The sequence below is a fragment of the Dromiciops gliroides genome, chromosome 2 (assembly GCF_019393635.1).
Source record: "Dromiciops gliroides isolate mDroGli1 chromosome 2, mDroGli1.pri, whole genome shotgun sequence".
In the NCBI taxonomy this organism is placed as follows: domain Eukaryota; kingdom Metazoa; phylum Chordata; class Mammalia; order Microbiotheria; family Microbiotheriidae; genus Dromiciops; species Dromiciops gliroides.
In genome coordinates this window covers 169,940,642-169,963,486 of record NC_057862.1, presented here as the reverse complement: position 1 = coordinate 169,963,486, position 22,845 = coordinate 169,940,642, and the positions used below count along the sequence as shown (strand labels likewise).

Genomic DNA, 22,845 nt, shown 5'->3' with positions numbered 1-22,845 from the left:
TTTCTTTTTATTAATGATTCGGGTCATACTGTCACATGGACATTGATAATCTGCAATTCTGTTTATTCATATTCTTTGATCACTTACCCACTAGGCAATGGCTTTTGGAATCAGATGTTTGTTTCAAGTCTATTTCTTTGAATATCAGATCTTTATCAGTGAACAACATCCAAGATTCTCCCCCACCCTACCCCCAACAAATTAGTTTCCCTTATTTTGATTTTGCATTTAAAAAACTATTTAAATTTAATGTTAATTTAATGTAATTGAAGTAATCTCTTTTGTCTTTTATGGTTACCTCTTTCCCTTGTTTGGTTAAGAATTCTCTCATTGAGAAAGAAAACTCTTATGTTTTTTTATGCTGTGACCTTGATATTCAGGCCAATTTCCTATTTGGAAATATTGTATTATAAGGTGTTTTACTGTTTCTGACAGCATCACCAATTAGATGGTCCCCTGGACTAAACCTGAATTGATTCACCATTATTCCTCACTAAGTCAGATGTCAAAATTATGCTACTCTTGTTCCAAAGGAAGCTGCATAAGTCTGGCCCTCCCTTTCCATTCCAACCATAAAAGTAGTTCCTCCTAAAATTCTAACTGAAGTTACTACAGAATCCTCTTCCCCAGCTTCTTCCATTCTATCTAAAAAGTTACTGTCAAATATCAAATACCATTTTGATCTTGTCAATTCTGCATCAAAACTCTAACTCATCTCAATTGTTTTTCAAATAAATTTCAAATTCTTTTTTTTTTTAAGTGAGGCAATTGGAGTTTTGCCATGGGTACTTTTTTTTTTTTAGTGAGGCAATTGGGGTTAAGTGACTTGCCTAGGGTCACACAGCTAGTAAGTGTTAAGTGTCTGAGGCCAGATTTGAACTCAGGTACTCCTGACTCCAGGGCCGATGCTCTATCCACTGCGCCACTTAGCTGCCCCTACATTTCAAATTCTTGACAGAGTTGAGCTTCAAATCATTATGCTAGCTGACTAGAGGTAAAGGTCTTCATGTTCTGCTAGTCATATATACTCATCTTCAGTCCCAACCAAGCTGACACTGACATTTCCTATTTCCTCCTCTTATATTACAATTTATTACCAAAAACTACCCTCCAATGGCAATAAGTCTAACAGCTTTCAATCATTTAAAACATCTCTCCCATCTGTCTTTTGAAGTTCTACCCTTTCTCCAATGGCTCCCCATTCACCTGGAGCCCATCAAAGGGTGCCAGAGGATAGAGGTTATGAAGAGTTCTTTTCCCAATGGCTCCAATCTAAAATCTGCTCATTTGGAGTGGTGCGTCACCAGTTAAGGGAACATCCCCCAATGGTCCCAGTCTGTCACCTGCACAGAGCTATACAGTAAAACAGAAGCCCACCAAGACTTACGATCTTCCCTGACACCAGGTCTTAAGGTCAATTAGGGCTTATCATGTGCACTCCAGGATCACTGGGCCTTTCTATCCACATTGCTTTTTATTCTTCTGACGTGCTGTCTGCCACAATTAAAATGTAAGTTCTTAGAGAACAATTTTCTGTTTGTATTCTCAGCACTTAGATGAATAGTTAGCATTCAATAAATGCTTTTCCATTTCATCCCAAGGCCTAGCACAAATACTACTTACTCCATGAAGTTTTCACTGAAGCTACCAATGATCATTTTCCTTCCAGTCTTGCACAGCTCTTTATATTGTTCTTATGTGATGGATTATAGTTATAAAAATATCAAGTAATTAATAAATATATTACATGTAACAGCAATCCTATGTAATAATCAACTGTGGATGCCTTAGTTATTCTCAGAAATTCAATGATCCAAGAAAATTCCAAAGGACTCAAAGAAAAATGCTATCCACCTCCAGAGAAAGAACTGATATAGTCTGAATGCAGATCAAAGCATACTTCTTTTCACTTTATTCTCTTTTGGAGGGGGAGGAATTCTATGTTTTCTTTCACAACATAACTAATATGGAAATACGTTTTGCATGATTGCACATGCATAACCTGTTTAGAATTGCTTACCTTCTCAGAGAGGGAGAAAGGGAAGGAAAAAAGGAAATAATTTGGAACTCAAAATTTAAAAGAAAATATAAATGTTTAAAATTTTACATGCAATTGGGAAAAAATACTATTAGAAAAAATATACTGTACTATGTCATATATTTATATATAGTATATGTATATTTGTGTGTGTGTGTGTGTGTGTGTGTGTGTGTATATATGTTTTCTTAACATGCTAGACTGTAAGGAACAGGGAACAAGTCTTACTTATCTCCATATCTTACATAATGTTTTGTAAATAGGTACTGAGTAAATCAAAGCTCACTTTACCTGCAAAATCTTTCCTAAACACAAAGCACTCTACCCATAATGCCAAATATTTACTGAATCCCTGTTATTACTGTTCAGTCATTCAGTTGTGTCTTATTCTACATGACTCCATGGACTTGTCCACAGGATTTTCTTGGCAAGGATAATGCAGTGGTTTGCTATTTCCTTCCCTAATATGTCCCCATTTTCCAGTCGAAGAACTGAGGCAAATAAGAGTTAAGTGATCTACCAAGGGTCATACAGCTAGTAAGTGCCTAAGGCCAGATTTGAACTTAAGTCTTTCCAATTCTAAGCCCAGTGCTCTATCCACTGGGCCACCATCTCCAATAGAATTATTATAATTAAAATGTACTAGAAGATACAAAATATATATAAACACAAATAAAATAAACAGTAAATAATGTAGAGATCAAATAACTATAAACATTAAGTACCTGCTAAGAAAGGGTATGTGTTATAGCAGAAAAAGCACTAGGTTTAGAGTCAGGAGACCTTGGTTTGAACACTGACTCCCATACTTATTAGTATAACGCTTAACATCTTCAAGTTGCAGTATTTTCACTTTTAAAATGCGGATGATATATGTATTACCTACATTACAGGGCTATTAGTGAGAAAAGTACTTTGTCAACCTCTTGAAAGCACTTTATCAAAATGCTATGTAAATTTGAATTATGTATAAAACACACAAAAGTATGTATGGAACACACAAAACAGTATAAACTATGATCTCTCCCCTCCCTCATACAGATTAGTAGTAAGGGGGGGGGGGCCCTGCAGCTAGGTGGCACAGTGGATAAAGCACTGGCCCTGGGTTCAGGAGGACCTGAGTTCAAATCCAGTCTCAGACACTTGACACTTACTAGCTGTGTGACCCTGGGCAAGTCACTTAACCCTCACTGCCCTGCAAAAAAACAAAAACAAAACCAAAACAGATTAGTAGTAAGGGAGATAAGTACACATGCAAAAAAAGTTAAAACAGGGCATCCCCAAAAGTCTTGATCCCAACCCTGTATAAGATCTGGCGTTTTCCACAGCCTGTATAAGTGATAGAAACAGTAAGCTATTCTCTATATAATTTCAATGGTAGAAAAGATGATCATAGGTTAGGATACCCAGAGAGGGAATTATGGAAGAGACATTCTACTCAGTGAGTGTTAGCAATACAGTTCTTAGAATACCTATGCACATTCCATTCCCATATATTCTATACCCTGACTCGTTTCCATTTCAAACTATGTCTGCTATGGTGTAGAAGACAGGATTAGTTTATGTCCCACAGTTAGTAGAAATCTGTACCAAAAACAATGGTCTTTCTTTATTTACTATTACACAATAATTATGTGACTTTAAGCAAGTCAGAGATGGAAGTCAAGAGCCCTGTATTCTGTCTCAGCTCTATCACTAATCCAGTCTGTGGTCTTGGACAATGCACTAAACCTTCCTGGACTGGACAAAATGGTCTGAAGTCTACGATACTTCACACTCCATGACTCAAAAGGGTAGGATGCGGATGGTAGAGATGAAATTTGGGGATTCCACAAGAGGGTAATCTACAAGCAAGGGCAGAAAAACAGGAGCATTCAAGACCTATTTTGGGAACACTGAGTAACAGTTTGGCTGCCATAGAGGTTGATGTAGGAGAGAATGAAAAGGTAAGCTTGGGCCAAACTGAAAAGGGCCTTGAATTTGAGTGGAGAGTACAGGCTTTATTCCCATAAACCTAAATGAAGATTTATGACTAGGAGACAGACATGAGGAAAACTTTTTTTCTTGTTTAAGAAAGACTAATGGGGGGGGGGGGCAGCTAGGTGGCGCAGTGGATAAAGCACCGGCCCTGGATTCAGGAGGACCCGAGTTCCAATGTGGCCTCAGACACTTGACACTTACTAGCTGTGTCACTTAACCCTTACTGCCCCACAAAGACTAATGCGGCAGCAGCGTTGTGCAGCACTGTGGCATAGTGAATAAATAGCTAGCCTCAGTGTAAAGAATCAACCAACATGCACTTATTAAGGGCCTGGGATACAAAGAAAAAACCAAAGTAGTTCCTGCCCTCAAAGATCTTTTTTCAAACTCCTAACCAATACTGGCTGTGTAACTCTAGGCAAGTCACTTAACTTCCCAGTGCCCCAAAGAATAGAGGATGAGCTGTTGGATGGAAAGGGTTTCCCATCATCTCCAGACCATCCACCCTGGTCATCTCTTTGCCATCTGCCCTACACTGTACACATAATGTGAAAAATATAGAGAAACACTGGAAAGCTAGAATCTGTATGATTTGGTGACTAAATGAAAGGGGTAAATCAGGGTGATTGCTCTATGTCTGTGATCTCTTTGACTGGAAAAATGTCGGAGATAGTTTGAAGAATAAGAATTCCGTTTTAGATAAGTTGCATTTGAAGTTTTGATGGAACATAACACTATTATCTTTTACGTACATCATGTCTGATGCACATTCATAACCATGGGTGAGTCAACTTTGGTACAGGAGAAAGAACTAGACTTGGATTCAAAAGAGCAGCTTGGAAGTGTCCCCATTTCTGACCCTGATTAAGCCATGCAACTGTGGACAAGTCATCATCTTTTTCATTCCATTTCTTCATTTTTCACATACCATTCTTGTTTAAATATAAACAATATCGCCAAATGATGCTTGACAGAAAAATAACTGTACAGAATTAACATACCTTAGACCCTATTGCCTCCAAAATCAAATTTAAAAATCCTTCCGAGAGCCCTTTGTAATCTAGCTCTCGCCTACCTTTCCAGTCTTCCTTACTCCCCCCTACATACTCTGATCCAGTGACACTGGCCTCCAGGCTGTTTCATGAACAAGATGTCTTGTCTCCAGGAATCTTCTCTGGCTGCTCCCCATGCCTGAAATGTTCTCTCTCCTCATCTTTGTCTATTGGCTTTCCTGCCTTCCTTTAAGTTCCAACTAAGTCCCATATTTTATAGCAAGCCTTTCCCAACCCCTCTAATTTTTAGTGCCTTCCATTGGTTAACTGCTTCCTATTTATCCTGGAGGTAGCTTGTTTGTACAGATTTGTCTGTATGTTCTTTGCCCCCTTAGATTGTGCATTCCTTGAAAGCACAGACTGGGTTTTTTGCCTCTTTTTGTATCTGCAGTGTCTGTATAGCATAGTGTCTGACACATAGTAGGCACTTAATAATTATTTAATGACTGATACTGAAAAATATATTGTTAAAGCTTTTAAAAATTCAAATCATATAAAGTCATTATATTTAACCATAATTCCTTTGTCATTGTAATTTTTGGTGTATAAGATTTTTCTACAAGCCAGATGTGGGGCAAAGTATGGACTACATTTGGGGCATTACTTATGTCAATCAGTCAACAAGCATTTATTAAGTACTTTCTATGGGCTAGGCACTGTGCTAAGCTCTGGAGATATAAAGAAAGGCAAAAACACTGTCTCTGCTCTTCAAAAGACCACATTCTAATAGGAGAGACATCACGTATAAAACTATACATACAAGATATATACAATGTAAATGGAAGAAGGCATTAGCAGTAGGGAGAACAAAGAAAGGCCTCCTCCAGAAGGTGCAATTTGATCTGAATCTTGAAGGAAGTCGGTGAAGCTAGGAGGTGTCAACAATGAGAGAAAGCATTTGAGGCATGAGAGATATCCAGTGAAAAGACAGACAGCTGGGGGTAGCTAGGTGGTGCAGTGGATAGAGCACTAGCCCTGGATTCAGGAGGACCCGAGTCCAAATCCTGTCTCAGACACTTGACACTTACTAGCTGTGTGACCCTGGGCAAGTCACTTAACCCTCATTGCCCTGCAAAAAAAAAAAAAAAAAGAAAAGACAGACAGCTAATAGATGGAATGTCTTATATGAGGAATAGCACGGAGGTCCCTGTAGTTTTATTGTGTATGAAGAAGAGTAAAGTATAAGAAAACTGGCAAAACAAACCCAATAAGTGGTCATCTAGTCTCTATTTGAAGACTTCAATAGTGGGAATCCATTAACCTTTGAGGTACTACCTTCCACTTTTGAATAAATGGAAGCTTTTGCCCTAAATGTGTCTCTTTACAACTTTCACTTATTGTTCCCATTTCTACTTCATGGGATCCAGAAGGACAATATAATCCCCCTTCTATGTCAAACCCTTCCCATAATTGAAAATAGTTATCGTGTCCCTCATTGGTTTTCTCTTCTTTAAACCACACAGCCTCAATTTCTTTAACTAATGTTTGTATAGCATAATGACCCATTACATGATGACTCATTACATCCCATTCAGTCATCCAAACAGGCCATTTTATCATCTGTCCTGTTATTGCAAATGTACCCCCAACTCCAACCCCACCAGTTTTCACCTCTTGCTCTAAGCACAGTAATAAAACACTACTACCATTCCTTCAGGAAAGAATGTGTCAACTGACTGTCCTACAGGTCAATTCACCATCCCTATGATTCACTAGACCAAAACCTGCCTTCTTGGCTACCATTTCCCTACAGGATATCCCCTCTATTAGAATGCTCCTTGAGCACAGGGACTACCTCAATGTCTCATTTGCTTCTCTAGTGCTAAGTTAAGCACAGTGCCTGATGCAGAGTATTTCATAAGTGTCTCCTGTGAATTCACTCATGATCTAAAACCATTCACCATTCTGGGCTATCCTTTTCAAGATTTATCTAGGTTAGAAAATAAACAGGGGCACCTAGAACTGAGCACAACATTCTTGATAAGGTCTGACCAGGGCAAAGAATAGAAGTACTAACACCTCCCTAATCCTGCACCATTCTTGATGCTGTTTAAGATCACATTACCTTTCTTAGCTCCTATATCATATGGTCATTTGTCCCAAGCTTGCAGGCCATTAAGTCCTCCAGAACTTTTTCATATGAACTACTATCTAGCTATGCTATTTCTTTAACCTTTTACTCGTGAAACTGACCTTTTAAACACAAGTTTAAGACTTTATACTTAGGGGCAGCTAGGTGGCACAGTGGCTAGAGCTCCGGCCCTGGAGTCAGGAGTACCTGAGTTCAAATCCGACCTCAGACACTTAACACTTACTAGCTGTGTGACCCTGGGCAAGTCACTTAACCCCAATTGCCTCACCAAAAAAAAAAAAAAAGTATATGACCAAGCAAGAGCCCTAGGGCATGCCAATAGAAACCTGCTACCAAATTGGGAAAGCTTGGTGTAGCAGACAGAATTCCAATCAGAGACAAGTTCAAATCACATTTACTGTGTGACTATGGCCAATTCACTTAACTTCTTTAAGCCTCAGTGTCCTCATCTGCAAATGGGTACTAATAATACCTACCTCACAGTGTTGCTGTGAGGCTCAAGTGAAATAAAGTCTTGCAAACATTAAAGCACTATAGAATGTCAACTATTATCATTACTAACATTGTCATTAATGAACACGTTGGAATCAGGTGTTCAGTAGCTTCTAAATCTAGCTAACCTCTAACTAGCCCATCTCTTGCTATCTTTTCTTTTCTTTTTTTTTTTTTTTTTTGGTGAGGCATTTCGGGTTAAATGACTTGCCTAGGGTCACACAGCCAGTAATTGTTAAGTGTCTGAGGCCAGATTTGAATTCAGGTCCTTCTGACTCCAGAGTGGTGCTCTATCCACTGCACCACCTAGCTGCCCCTCCCCCTTGTCTTTTGAAAGATGAAATTATCATTAAATCAAGTTGAGAAATTATTAGTCACTCTACTTTTGGTAGAAGGGAAATGTTCTGGCAGATGTTAAGTAATGGAAATCCCTCGTCACTACGATATCATGCCAGACTTGTGACGTTTATTCAACTCCTCAGTTATTGTCATCTTTTGGGTTCTCCAATAAGAATATTGCTTCTGTTTCTGCCTTCAGTGATCATCACTCAAATGTTTTCCAATATGTTTCCCCCATCTAGCTTCTGGATTTATTCTACCCCTCTCCATCCCCAGACCTATTTTTATATATCATGTCTCCTTTTAAATAAGGGCCTTCTAGGGCTATATTATAGATATAAGTGTTATCCCACAAAATCTCAGTAATAATTATAAAATAAACTTTTCCTCCTTTCATTAGGGTCTCAAATTTACCTTGTAGCTTATTTTGTGCATAGACGTTTGAAACTAGAGATTTTCTTTGCTCTAAACTTCTGGGCATTTCTACTGCTCTTCTTTTTCCTACACTCTAGCCACTCTCTAATGCACGGGTCAGCAACCTATGGCCCATAGGACAAATCCAGCCTGCCATCTGCTTTGGTAGAGCCCGTGAGAAAAAACAATGTGTTTACATTTTTACATGTGACTTTATTTAAAATCAAAGTAAAAGCTTTCCTTCAAGCTGAAAAGTTCAGATTTGAGAGTTAAACAAGAAAGTGAATTAAACAGTCATTTGGAAAAAGAATATGAATCAAATGGTTGCAACCATTAAACAACTGGAACACAGCAAAAAATGAATATAACTTAATTTTGTTAAAAAACATTCTTAGCACATGGGTCATACAACAATAGGTGGCAGGCCAGATTTGACCCGTGGGCTGCAGCTGGCTGACCATTGCTCTAATGTATCTAACTTGATGGAGATCTGTGGGTATGTACAAATGATATTATGTGTGAATATCTCTGTATCTCTTTTTTGTTCATATTTCATATTCATTGTATATATGTCATATTATCCCTACTTATTTTAAACATCATAGGCCAGGGCTATGTTTTTCTTCATCTTTAGATATGAAATATACTTTGCACTTAAGAACATGTTGAATTTTGCCAGTCAGTATTTTTTTCTCTAGTTATATATAATCAAGGGCAAAGACTAAAAACCCAGTATGATACTACATATTCCCACAGCTCCAGTGATAACCTACTTAGTTGTTAAGCCTTAAATCAAATGCTACCTTCTTTTCCCTCCTTTGTTTGTACCAATCCTAGAGTAATATAGCATCTTCTCTTTAGAGAATAGGGATCATGTTCCTTTTTTCACAGCATTTAGCACAATTTCTTAATAATATCTTAAATCTGCTTAGTACAGAAACGGTTGCAAAGTGCTTTCACCTATGTTACCTCATAAAAGCCTAATAACCTTGAGTAAGAGAGGCCACATGGCAAAGTGGACAGGAAGAACTGGATTCCAGCCCTGCCTCTGACATATACTGTTGAGAAAAACACAGAAGTTCTTGGTGCTTCAGGCAACTCTCTGAGATTCTAAGTTGTAGAACAGTTGCTGAATAGCATTAGGAAAGTGAATTTTCTATACCAATGAAATCACAGATCCAGACCAAAAAAGAAATCAACAACAAAGAACAAAATGACCCCCAAGCTAGGCATTATCTCTCTCCTCAATCTTACAAATGAGGAAATTAAAGCTCAAAGTCTTTAAATAATATACCACAGGAACTCTCAGTATTTGTTTAAATATTGTATAAATTAATGTGCCTAAGGAGTTCTTAAAAGAGAATGGCAAAATCAGGCATAGAGGATAATCCTGATGAAATGTATGGAAGATGAGTAATTTTTCAAAACTATGGAAATTATGGCAGTACTGTATAAAGGGATCAAAGATCATGCACATACTCAAAGAATTCACTATCAAAAGTAAATAAATGTAGAGATCCAACATGGTACATGCTCTAATTAACCTCCACAATACACTCATACACAGTCTCTTTCTCTATAAATTACTAATGTACTATGAACAATTCCATTTTTTTAAAAAAAGGAAAAAGTCAAACTCTTTACCTTCCTGGGAGGCAATCTCCTGTGGCAAATCATCAATAAAATCTAAGGGCACCTCTATTGGCTCCTCAGATCCCAGAAGACTATGGTCTACAGTGAAACGCCCTTTCTTTTCCTCTCTCTCTTTGAGAATAACCTAAAAGCAAATACCAGTCTTCAGTTACTAATCAAACATATGTGTATCAAGTGCCCAATATGTACACTATTTTAAAAGTAAAGAATGGAAAAGACTCAGTTTTGACAACACAACAGTTCACATGAAAGAGACCTGGATATTCTGGTTTACCATAAGCTCATTAAGAAACAGAAACACAATATGATTGCTGGAAAGGCAAATATAATCCTTAGCTAAATTAAAGAAGTACAACTCTATTGGTTAGATCATATTTTGAAATCCAGTGATCAGTTCTGGAAACCATATTTTAAGAAAGTCACTGAAATACTGGAACATGCCCACAGGAGAATGACCATGACAATAAGTGGTAAGAAAACCATTTTATGTGAGGAATGATTGAATAATAACATTTTACACATATAAGGCAATTTGGGTTTTTTTTAGATTATAAAGTGTTTTTATTCTAACAACCACACTGTAAAGTACACAGGACAGCCATTAATAGTCCCATTTTAAAGATGAATAACATTATTTTCAGAAAGGCTATATGACTTGACCATGATTACACAATTGCTAAGTTGTATAAATGAGACTAGAACCCAATCTAAGAGTAATCTAACTCTTAGGTCCAATGTTCACTGAACTCTATTGAGCTTGAAGAACAATAATCTTAGGACTATGACAGGATAGGGACTGGAACTGTGAGTTCAATGTTATGGAAAACTCCCTTTACCAATGCTTGTTTTCACCTTCTCTGCAACTTACAGCCTCAGGGAGATGCCTAGAACACTGAGAGGTAAAGTATCTTGCCTAGGGTTACAGAGCCAGTACAGATGCCAGAGGTGGGACTTGAAGCCTGGTTCTTCCTAATTTCAAGGCCAGCTCTCTATCTACAAAGCCCCATTGCCTCTCAGAACTGAGAGCTGCCTTCAAATACTGGAGAGATTACTTGGAAGAGGCCTCAGACTTGGTTATATAAGTATCAGAGGACTAAAACTAGACCACTGGGAAGAATTTAGGGGGAGGCAGATTTCAAGTACTTTCTAACAACTAGATGTGGCCAACAATAGAACAAACTACCTTGAGGAGTCTACCACAAGAAGTATTCATGCAGAAATTAGAGAAAACCTAATGAAATATTAGAGAAATGCTGCCTTCAGTGATTGAGGAACTAAGTTAAACTAGGTCACCTCTAACTTCAAGATTCTATGAATCTATGATACAGCACTGTGCTAGAGATTTAGACTTACAAGTTACATATACTTCAAAGAAGTATGAAGACTCACTACTAATTGAAACAAAAAATATACTGCACTTTCAAATTATTTTGATACAAAAGTCTACAAATGACTTGGAACTAGAGTTTAAAATGTGTTTGACAATTTGAAATTGATATTGGTCAGAAAAGGTTACATATCACATAGCATTCTTTTTTTTTTTTTTGGTGAGGCAATTGGGGTTAAGTGCCTTGCCTAGGGTCACACAGCTAGTAAATGTTAAGTGTCTGAGGCCGGATTTGAACTCGGTTCCTCCTGACTCCAGGGCTGGTGCTCTATCCACTGTGCCACCTAGCTGCCCCATCACAAAGCATTCTTAAAATATTAAAGGCCTCGACAACTATACATATGAAATTCCCTTAATTGAATATGCATCCCAGCAGGGGCAGATTATTTCTAATTAATTCATATTTGGACATGAAATAGTAGCACAAATATTCCATAAGTAGTAGTAGTTATACATTACACTATAGCAAACAGCTTAGTTTCTCTTTGAATGCTTAGTGTTCTACCATTTAATCTTTTAGAAAGTAGCACCAACTTTCCAGTCTTTAACTAACACAGAGTTAAAGTTAGCTATCATAATTTTTTCCAATCCCAAGTCAAATGGCCAACATACGGAAGCAAATATCTAAGGAGAATCCAAATATCAGTTGAAAATACTGCTATCCCAAATGTATATATGCTATCAATATTCCTGAGAATTAATCTGAGAGGCAATATGGCCTGATAGAGGGCTGGCCTTGGAGTCAAGAATCCCAGGGCTCAAGTTTGGCTTCTGCCCCATACTAGAATGCAAACAAAAGCAAATCACTTAACTCCTCAAAACCCTGGGCAACTCTCTATGGTAAAGGTGAACTGCTACGTTCCAGGGAAGAGTTTCCATACTAGGAGCTCTCTACACTAATGAAACCACAGGTCTAGACCAAAAAAAAAAAGTTTTGGTTTACCTTTTTAAGTGCTGTGGGTCGTTTAAGTTTTGCAATTTCTTTCTCTTTTCCTCTTTTTATTTTGGGGGAAGTAGTGTCCAAAGGGTTAAGAGGTACCAAACAGGGTTGACTTTTGGTTAAAGACTTTCTGTTGGCAGAATCTTTAGACTGTAAAGGAACAGCACTGACCACTGAAAACAAACAAGGACATTAGTTTCACTACAGTACATTCCTGGAGTCAGTTTCACACGCTTTCAAAATTTCCAGTGACAAAACTACAAAAACAAGAACATCCTCTTCCTGTGGGGGGAAAAAAGGCAGATAATGACAGTAGGAAGTGGCCTGACCCATTGATGCTTTTATCCACCTTCTTATCCTTGTAAAGGATAAAAGAAGACAAATGTTATGAGCCTGGTATCCTAAGTCAACATGGAAACCCAGAAAAGTGATCCTAAGTGGATAGGAAAGTATAAAACCCATGTGGAGTCATGGAGGTCAGAGGAGAAAAGTAGGAAAAAACCTGTCCTGTGCCCCAACAAGACCTGCTCCATGACTGCGCTTCTTTCAGCCCTATGACTGTGCTTCTTTCAGCCCTAACTCCTGCAATTCTGAGCCTGACCAACCATTCAATGGCAAGTTAACCCTTTAACACTTTCTTCATTTTTAATCACCAAAACTATGAACTTAGGTAACATCTTCCTCAAATGGGCTAAATCTCTGTACCCTTTGCACAAGGTCGTCCAGATTCTGGACAGTGTGGAAAATTCTGAATGTGATTTTTTGCTGCAGCAGGATGATACCTGGCAAGTCAAAGGAGTCTGCCTTTTCTGCCTTGTTGTACTCCACTCCCTTTGATTAATCCAGCAAACATGGATCAAGCACCTACTCTGTGCCAGACACTATGCTAGGCACTGGGGACCAAAGAGGCAACCCCGTCCTCATGGAGCATATGGTCTATTAGAGGGAAGTGACATATAGAAAATTATGTACAAAACAGATGCAAAGTCAATGGCGAGGGAAGAACACTGGCCCCCGGGGCAGAGGTCGGGAAAGATCAAGGAGGACAGGTCTCTTAGTAGGTGGTGCTTCTTGAACTCTGGGTGCCAGTGTGACTGGGTCACAAGCTGGTCTCCCACCTCCGTGCCTTTGCACAAGGTACTCTCCCTGTCCAGATTTTGTAGTCCCTAATCCTCTCTACCTCACAGATTCCTTCCTCATCCTCTTCTTTGAGGCTTAACTTGGATATCAATTTGTGACCTATGATCCATCCCAGTTGCTGGTCTGCTCACTCCTAAATTCTCTTTGCACTGGCCTTTTCTGCATCTCTCCCAACTCTGATCCTGGCACTCCCCAGCAGGATGGAAGCTTCTTTTTGTTTTGTTTTGTTTTTGTTTGTTTGTTTGTTTTTTTGCAGGGCAATGGGGGTTAAGTGACTTGCCCAGGGTCACACAGCTAGTAAGTGTCAAGTGTCTGAGGCCGGATTTGAACTCAGGTACTCCTGAATCCAGGGCCGGTGCTTTAACCACTGCACCATCTAGCTGCCCCCAGGATGGAAGCTTCTTGAGGGCACAGGTTTGTTGTTTTGTTTTTGTCTTTGCATCTCTAGTGCAGCATATATACTGGGAGCTTAATAAATGTTTGATTAGATGGGGCTGCCTGGATAAAAAATGTTCAAGTTCTAGAATATGACATTTCTAAATCATGAATCTTTCTAGTCCTCTAGAAATAAAGCTCTATATCCTAATTCTGTAAGTAATGCCATCTTAAGCATTAAATGCTAAAAGCAAAGACTCATATCCAAAGAACACACAGAATAAAAAAACAGGTACTGAACTATATGTTCAAATATTTTGTCCCTAGTTTAGTTCCACTGCTTATAACTTAATTTGCTAGTAAGTGATGGTCCCTATAAAAAAAAAAGGGGAAAAAAAATTTCACTGCTACTTCACATCAATGGTAATTGTTAGTTAATGGAAAAAATTGGAGGAAAAAATTAAAGAACACATGGTAATGATGAATTCAGGTTATAAACTGATGACCAAATCTGCCAGTGTCCATTGTAGATTCTCTCAATAATATTTCATTTAAAACATGGGTGCACAAAATTTAGAAGGCACATTTTACAACAGAAATTGTTTCAACAGAAAGCAAGCCAATTTCCATATATATATATAATGAATGCATTTAAAATCACCAGTTACCTTGCACTTAATTGAATAATTAAACCTGGCCTAATTAATGTGATTTTAAAATGTATGAGATTTCAATTTACTAGAATTACTTTTAAAGAAATATACAAGGGGGGGCAGCTAGGTGGCGCAGTGGATAAAGCACTGGCCCTGAATTCAGGAGTACCTGAGTTCAAATCTGGCCCCAGACACTTACTAGCTGTGTGACCCTGGGCAAGTCACTTAACCCCCATGGCCCCACAAAAAAAACAAAAACAAACAAAAAAAAAAAATATACAACATCCCCAAAGTCTTAGTGCAGTTTTAAGCTCTAATGGATTTTTGGGATGTTCTGTTAATACATACTTGAAAAACAAATACACCAACAAAAACAGATATAAATTTGAGTACTTCTATCTATTGGCAGCACTTGAATATACAGCACAAAAGCAAAAATCCTTCTTTGCTCCTCATAAGGTTATCACCTGTATATGACAATGGTCTGGTGTTTGTGATCTGCCGAGCTTTCATTGCTTGCTGTTGCTTTTCCAGAGCTGCTAACATATCCCCTAAATCAAGCTGCACTGGAGTCTTACTCTTTTTGCCAGCTGCCTTTGATAAAGCTTCCTGCAAAATGAAGAAAAAAAAAGTTTGCAATATAACACAGTGGCAAATTTGAGACTGTAATATTTATTATGTTTCTCCCAACCATTCTTTCCTTAGTAATTAATTGGCCGTTTAAGCATTAAAAACCCACAAATGAAAATTATTTTTAACAAACCTGTATTTTTTTTTGCTCCATACTGATTTCTGAATATTCCTGAGCTGTGGCAAGTGCTGCTGCTAAAGCCTTCTTCTTTTGACTTTTTGCACGTTTAGGTACAGAGGTTGTAATAGGAATTGGAGTCTGAACTATGTTAATTGGTGAATTTTCAGGTAAGTCATCCAACTAGGATTTCCAAAACAAAATAAAAAAAGAATGGGACATTCAATTTAAGGATTACTTAAGGATTCTTGGTAACTTTTAGAAGAGGTATTTCCAATAAATTAAGCTGACTAAAATAATATAGCTACAATAAATCAAAGTAACAACAAGGATATAATTAAGATGATTTAGCAAGATATTTTCTGAGACATCAGTTTATCTAATGACACTTTGGAACACTTCCATCCTCCATCTCTAACTTCAAATATGTATAAATGTAAACAAATTCTATATATTTTGTTGACCAACATTGACTATAAAACTCCACTTTAAAACCAGTGTCAAGAAACTAGCGTATTACCTGTGTTATAAGCTTTGCCAATCATAAGGAGATATATTACATATAAATATGTAAAAAAACATATTTGACCTGTTTTATTAATGAAGCACTGGTAAAAAAAAAAAAGATGTGCTTGATAGGGGGGTTGATATTCGCATTAATGGCTATAAATAAAACCAACATTGGTCAGTAATTCTGCTACTCTATCCATGTACAGGAACAAATTATTGCAAGAATCAGTCTTACTACTTTTGCAGAAATTTTTTGTTGAATGTTCTCTTCTTTAGCACTTCCAGTCTCATTCAGTTCTGTAAATTCATCTTCATCCTAAAAGAAAATAACAAATTTTAAAGTAAAAACCTAAACAGCATAAAGCAACAATAAATCAACTTAGATGATTTTTTAAAATTCTTTAAAAGTGTTGAAAAAGTCTGTTTCTTTTCCATTCATATTGCCACTATGCAGGCCCTCATTACTGATAGCTAAGTGTACTTTAATAGCCTCTTAATTGGTCTCTTTGCCTTCATGTTCTTCATCTATGTGAGTTCTCCCTCCTATATACCGTAACCAAAACAACCTTGCTAAAACAAAATTCCTATTCCCATAATCAAAGATGTTCGATGACTCCCCCCAGACCCAAAATGAAATACATCTAAATATAGCCCAGAATTTAAAGCCCTATAAACATGGGCCTAACTTTGTCTTATCTCCCATAATTCCTATAATCCTATAATTTAACCAAAGTAGATCTCATTTTTCTGTGAACAAACTCTGAACCTTGCCACCAAACAATTTTGCTGTCACTGTTCTTTTTACCTAAAATGCTTCACTTTCCACTGGCCTTGAAGTTGGGAGGACCTAAGTTCAAATCCGACCTCAAAAAACCCCAAACTAATCTCAGACTAGCTATGTCACCCTAGGCAAGTCACTTATTTGCCTTAGGTAAACCACCATTTGCCTTAAAAACACCCTGTGCAGGGCAGCTAGGTGGAATAGTGGATTAAGAACCAGTCCTGGATTCAGGAGGACCTGAGTTCAAATCCGCCCTCAGATACTTGACACTTGCTAGCTGTGTGATCCAGGGCAAGTCACTTAACACTCATTGCCCCACACACACAAAAAAAAGTTTTTTAATCCAGTGCCATCTCCAGTCATCCTGACATATATCTTGCCACTGGATCCAGATGGCTATGAAGGAGAGTATAAGGTTGGTGACCTTGTACAGCCTTTCTTCACTTAAATCCAATTCAATGCAAGTCATGACATCACCCTGATTTCATGGTCCTCTTCAAGAACAAAAGACAAACACCAATCACCTTTCCTGCTTATCTTCACTCCCCAATCACTTCCACAAGTCCTACCCATCCCTCTCCCCTTCCCCTCATCTCATATCACACAGAAGCCTTCTACCACTATCTCCTTCTTTACTTCTATCTCACATGAAGAGATGGTCTTACCCCTTATCAAGGTTAAGACCTCCACCTATTCAAGTGATCCTATTCCAGCCTGTCTTCTTCAATAAATTGCCACCTCTGTCATCTCCACTCTCACTTATTTTCAATCTCTGTTTCCTGGCTCATTCAGTACTACCTACAAACATGTCTCCCTCATCCTCAAAAAACCCTCACTTGATTCTTCCACCCCCACAAATTTTTATCCTATCTCCCACCCTTTGTGGCTGTCTGCAATAAGTGCCTCCAATTGTTCTCCTCTCATTCTCTTCTTAACCCCTTACAATTCAGCTCCCAACCTCATCATTCCACCAAAAGCGCTCTCTCCAAAGTTACCAATGATTTCTTAGCTGCCAAATGCAACGGTCTCTTCTCAATCCTCATTCTCTTTGACCTCTCTGTAGCCTTTGACCCTGTTAATCACCCTCTTGTCCTTGTTACTTTTCTCTCCATGTTTTCAGGATACCACCCTCTCCTGGTTCTCCTTTTATGTATCACACTACTACTTCTCAGGTTCCTTTGTTCAATTCTCATTCAGATCACAACCTCTAACCATAGGTGTTCCACAGAGTTCTGTCCTAGAACCTTTTCTTTTCTCCCTTTAAACTACTTCACTTGGTAATTTCATCAGCTCCCATGGATTTTACTATCTTTATGCTGATGATTCCTTTTTAAATTCAATTTTATTTACTTTCAGTTCTGAATCCTCTCCCTTCCTCCTCCTCCACCCATTGAGAAGGCAAGAAAAACAGAACCCATCAAAAATATGTGTGGTCATACCAAACAGATTTCCATATTAGCCATGATGATGATTTTCAAATCTACATATCAGGATATGTAACTAACCTCTCTGCTGTTCTCCAGTCTCCTTTCTCCAACTTCCTTCAGACATCTCAAACTTGATGACTAGCAGACATCTTAAACTAAATATTTCTAAAATAGAACTCATTATTTTTCCCTCTAAATCCCATTCTCAAATTCCCTCTCACTTTAAAGGGCAACACCATCTTTCCAGTTTCTAAGGCTTAATCTAGGTATCATTCCCAATTCCTTACTATCTCTCACCCCCACCCCAATCCAATCCTTTGCCAAGATCTGTAGATTTCACCTGTGCAACATCTCAAGAACATGCCCCTTTCCTCTGACCCTACTTCACACCAAGATCACTGTAACAGCTTATTGGTGGATTGGCCTGCCTCACACTTCTCCTCCAATCCATGCTCCATTCAGCCACTAAAGTGATTTACCTAAAGTATGGGTCCAACCATGCCATCCCCTTACTCAATAAACAGATCAAACAGAAAAACCTGTTTGGCATTCAAAGCCCTTCATGGCCTAGCCCCTTGCTACTTTTCCAGTCATCATATGCCTTGCTCCCTACCACATATTCTGTCATCCGGTGACAATGGCCTCCTTGGCTGTTCCATAAGACACTCCACACCTCTTGGCTCTGGGAATTTTTTGGGGTTGTCGTCCAAGCCTAGAATGCTCTCCCCTCCTCATCTCTGCCTTCTGGCTTCCGTTAAGTCCCAAATAAAATCCTATCTTCTATAGGAACCCTTTTCCAGTCCCCTTGAATTCTAGGGCCTTCCCTCTATGAATCATTTCTTCCTTATCCTGCATGTAATTTGTGTGTACATACTTATCTGCTTGTTTTCTTCCCTAACAGACTGTCAGATCCTAGGGGAGAGAAACTGAATTTTGCCTCTTTTTGTATCTCTAGCACTTAGCACAGTGCCTGACACAAAGGAGGTAATTAGTAAATATTTACTAACTAACCTTTAAGGTCACCTCAAAGTTCCCTTCTCTGAACTCCACAGCCCTTTCATCTTGTCTTCTATCAGTTAATTACTATACTTGTCTTATACTCCTACCAAACCATAGGGTTCCCCAAATACAATTTTTTCATCATTAGCTTACAGTGATGCTCTGCATACTGGATGATTTAAAATAAAATTATTTGGAAAAGGAAACATTTAATTCTACTTGTAAGTGTTCTAAACAAATATTTGTTGAAATAAATAGGCAAGACACTGTGCTTAACATAGTGTTTAAAAAATTCTGATAGGTTTCTATCACCTCACAAGCTCCTAATACTCTACTTCTCAGGGGTAGCTAGGTGGTGCAATGGATAGAGCACCGGCCCTGGAGTCAGGAGTACCCGAGTTCAAATCTGACTTCAGACACTTAACACTTACTAGATGTGTGACCCTGGGCAAGTCACTTAACCCCAAATGCCTCACTAAAAAAAAAAAATACTCTACTTCTCTATGTGTCTTATCCTCCTCCTAAATCCTTGTCCTCAATGTGACATCCAAATCTCACCAGCCTTCAGTACTTAGACTCTGTTCTAGCTTCAGTTTTCTCCTTTCTCAGTCTTAAACCTATAGTTAACCAGTTCAACTCCATACTGTCTTCTTTCACATTCCTTGCCTCCTGTCTCCCCACCCCCATGTTATCACTATGTTTTACTAATCCTTAATCCTGGATAATTGATCTCATTCACCTGCTCTGCATACTCTACTAAAGACTATGAAGAAGGAAGACCCAAGAGAATACCAAGGAGTACCCCTTCACATCATCATTTATTCCACTCTCATGAAGAGAAGGTCCTTCTCCCTGTCAAGGCCAACCTCTTTACATTTCTTCAAACCTCAAGCCCTCCCATTTTCTCCAGCAAACTGCTCCCCTCAATCACTCCCAATTTCTTTCTCCCCTCCCCTTTTCCATTTCTTCCTTCATTTTCCTTTTTCCCTCTCCTCCCCTTTCCTTTCCTCCTTCATCTTTCTTAGTCCCTCTCTTTTCCTCTTCCCTTTCCTCTCTCCTTTTCTCTCTCTTTGATTTCTCCCAGTCTACTAGGTTTTTCTCTGCTTCCTCCAAACTTCCCCAAATCTCCCCAATCCTTAAAAAAAAAAAAAATCTTAGGAGTCCCTACTATCTCCTACTAGTTAACTATCCCTGCTAGCTAGCGTTCTATCACTCTTCTTCTATCATGCAAAACTCCTTGAAAATGCCTTCTTTCTCTTCTCTCAACTCTCTTCTAAACCCAATACAACTTTGTTTCTGGCCTTATTCAAAAGAAGATGTTTTCTCCCAAGTTTCCAGTGGTATATCCTCTCCCAAATCTGACAGCTTTTTCCTCAATCTTTATCCTTCTTGACACTATTGACCACCCTCTCCTCTCCTGGAATCTCTCTTTGCTCTGGCATTATTCTTGTATTCTTCTTCTCTTACTTGTCTCACTTCCCCTTCTCAGTGTCTTGCACTGCATTGTCATCCATATCATACCCACTGTGGGTATATATCCCCAAACCGCTATCTTGGACCCCCTTCTCCCTACACTATCTTACTTGGGTGTTTCTCATGGGTTTATCTATCTAGATCTACATATTTAGTCCCAGACTCCCTCCTAAACTCCAGTCCCACATCACTGTCTAATTTCAAACTGGACGTCCTACTGGCATCTTAAATCTAACATATCCTAAACAGAGCTTATCTTTCCCTCCCAAAAAACCTTGCCCTCTTCCAAACTTTCCAATTTCTAGTAAGAGCATCACCATCCTTCTAGCCTTCCAGGTAACCTTAACTCCTCATTTTTTCTCACCCCACATATCCAACTATATGCCAAATCCTTCTACTTCTATCTCAACTCTCTTGCACTGGACCCCTTCTCACAAGTTACATAATCAACCACCTTAGTTCCAATTCCTAATCATCTCTTATATGGACTATTCAAATAACCTTCTACCTCGTACCCCTGCCTCAAGTCTCTTCACTCTCCGGCATGTGCTCCAAGCAGCTGCCAAACTATTTATCTTTAAATGTATGTTACTCCCCTAATCAATAAACTCCTCTGACTCCCAATTGCCTTCACAGTCAAATACAAATTTCTGCTTGGCTTTTAAAACCTCATCATCTGGACAAAACCTACTTTTTTTACCTTAATGTACATTATTTCTCTTCCCATGCTCTAGAGTCCAATCAAAGACCTCTTTGCAGTTACTAACATGTGGGACCCCTTATCTATTCTCTCTGACTTTGTACTGGCTGTCTTCAATGATGAAAATGAGCTCTCTCTTCCCCAACCCCCACAATCTCTCAACACACCTTACTTCCATTAGGACTCAGCTCAAGCACTACCATACACCTAAAGATTTACTATCACCTTTCCTCCCTAAACTAACTTATATTTATTTTGTATTGACTTATACATGTGCATGTTGTCTCCTCTGCTAGAATGTAGGCTAGCTCCTTGAAACACTGTCACTAATATAAGCTAAGACTGGAACTAACCTGAAATCATTGTAGTGCTTGTAGAAACCAAAAATGTCATCTACAAAATAAAATGGATTGTAAATACCATTAACCTTCACATCTCAAATGATGATATCTGTAACCTCTTTCTCCCACTTATTCTTCCGTTTTCACAGAAAGAAAAGACTAAAAGCTAATTGCTCTGTTATTTTCAAGTTAGGAGTTTTGGGTTTTGCTTTTTAATACCATGATAACATAATCATTGCTACATAAAAATTGGCCTATTAAGCACTATTGGTATTTCAATTTTGAATCAACACATAAAAAAGCGACAAAAAATAGAAAGAATACAAAATTTGGAATTCAAGAACCATGTGGCCTTATGCAATCAGTTAAGTTTTATGAGCTTCACTTCGATCATCTGTAATATGAGAAGACTGGTTCTCATAGCTAAAGTTCCTTCCACCACTAAGAGTATAATCCTAAAAAAGTACTTCTTATCCTCAAGAAACTTACAATCTAATAGAGGATATACGTTTAAAAATATCACATGATATTTTAGGCAAGTGTGTACTTATTCAACAACAGGCACCTATTAATTACCTCTACCAGGCATCACATTAAGTGCTAGGGGTATAAATAGCAACAGTTAAACAATCCTCAAGAGATTAATGGAAATAAAATCCAAAGTAAGTGTCTCAAGATAGAAATCACTAGCATTATACAGAGGAAAACAGAATACCTCAAAATATAACGGGTCAGGACTTGGTTCTGCTCTGTGAGATTGGCTGCTTAATGGTTTGTTGTCTTGTCTCTTCTGCAAACTTTGTCTTCTTTCTGAGGATGTGCTATGTCCACGGCATCTGAACCCAACCTAAATAAACCCCAAGAACAAAAACAAAAAAAAACCTATTTCATACTACTAACCTTTAAAAATACTTAATTTACTACAATGATCACAAATAAAAAGGTTAACATAGAAAAAGATGTTCTTTTTTGTTTTGGGTTGTTTTTTTTTTTACAGGGCAATGAGGGTTATTTGCCCACGGTTACATAGTTAGTAAGTATCAAGTGTCTGAGGTCACATTTGAACTCAGGTCCTCCTGAATCCAGGGCCGGTGCTTTATCCACTACACCACCTAGCTGCCCCCAAGATATTCTTTTCAACATTCACTATCACCAACATTTTTTAAATTGCACTTAAAAAAAATCTGTTTAAATATGGAATTTTCAAAAAAGTTGACATATCAATAACTTCTTCACTAAAATACACTCAAGTGAAATACTGTTACTCTGTTTACAATATAGCAAAATGCTCAGCTTTTAAACAGGGTCAAA

At 38.2% G+C, this 22,845-nt stretch overlaps 1 protein-coding gene across 2 annotated transcripts in view; it reads right to left on the bottom strand.

The window, feature by feature from the left end:
• SECISBP2L (SECIS binding protein 2 like) overlaps positions 1-22,845 on the bottom strand; it is a 67,169-nt gene that overhangs the window by 21,827 nt on the left and 22,497 nt on the right. The window contains exons 8-13 of one of the 2 annotated variants that reach the window (XM_043989019.1): positions 22,250-22,381; positions 16,049-16,129; positions 15,319-15,486; positions 15,023-15,164; positions 12,391-12,560; positions 10,052-10,184 (exon numbers count right to left, since the gene is read on the bottom strand). In XM_043989019.1, coding sequence (XP_043844954.1) covers positions 10,052-10,184; positions 12,391-12,560; positions 15,023-15,164; positions 15,319-15,486; positions 16,049-16,129; positions 22,250-22,381 — 826 coding nt within the window. The remainder of the gene's footprint in view (positions 1-10,051; positions 10,185-12,390; positions 12,561-15,022; positions 15,165-15,318; positions 15,487-16,048; positions 16,130-22,249; positions 22,382-22,845) is intronic. The other variant, XM_043989020.1, reaches the window with a different exon arrangement.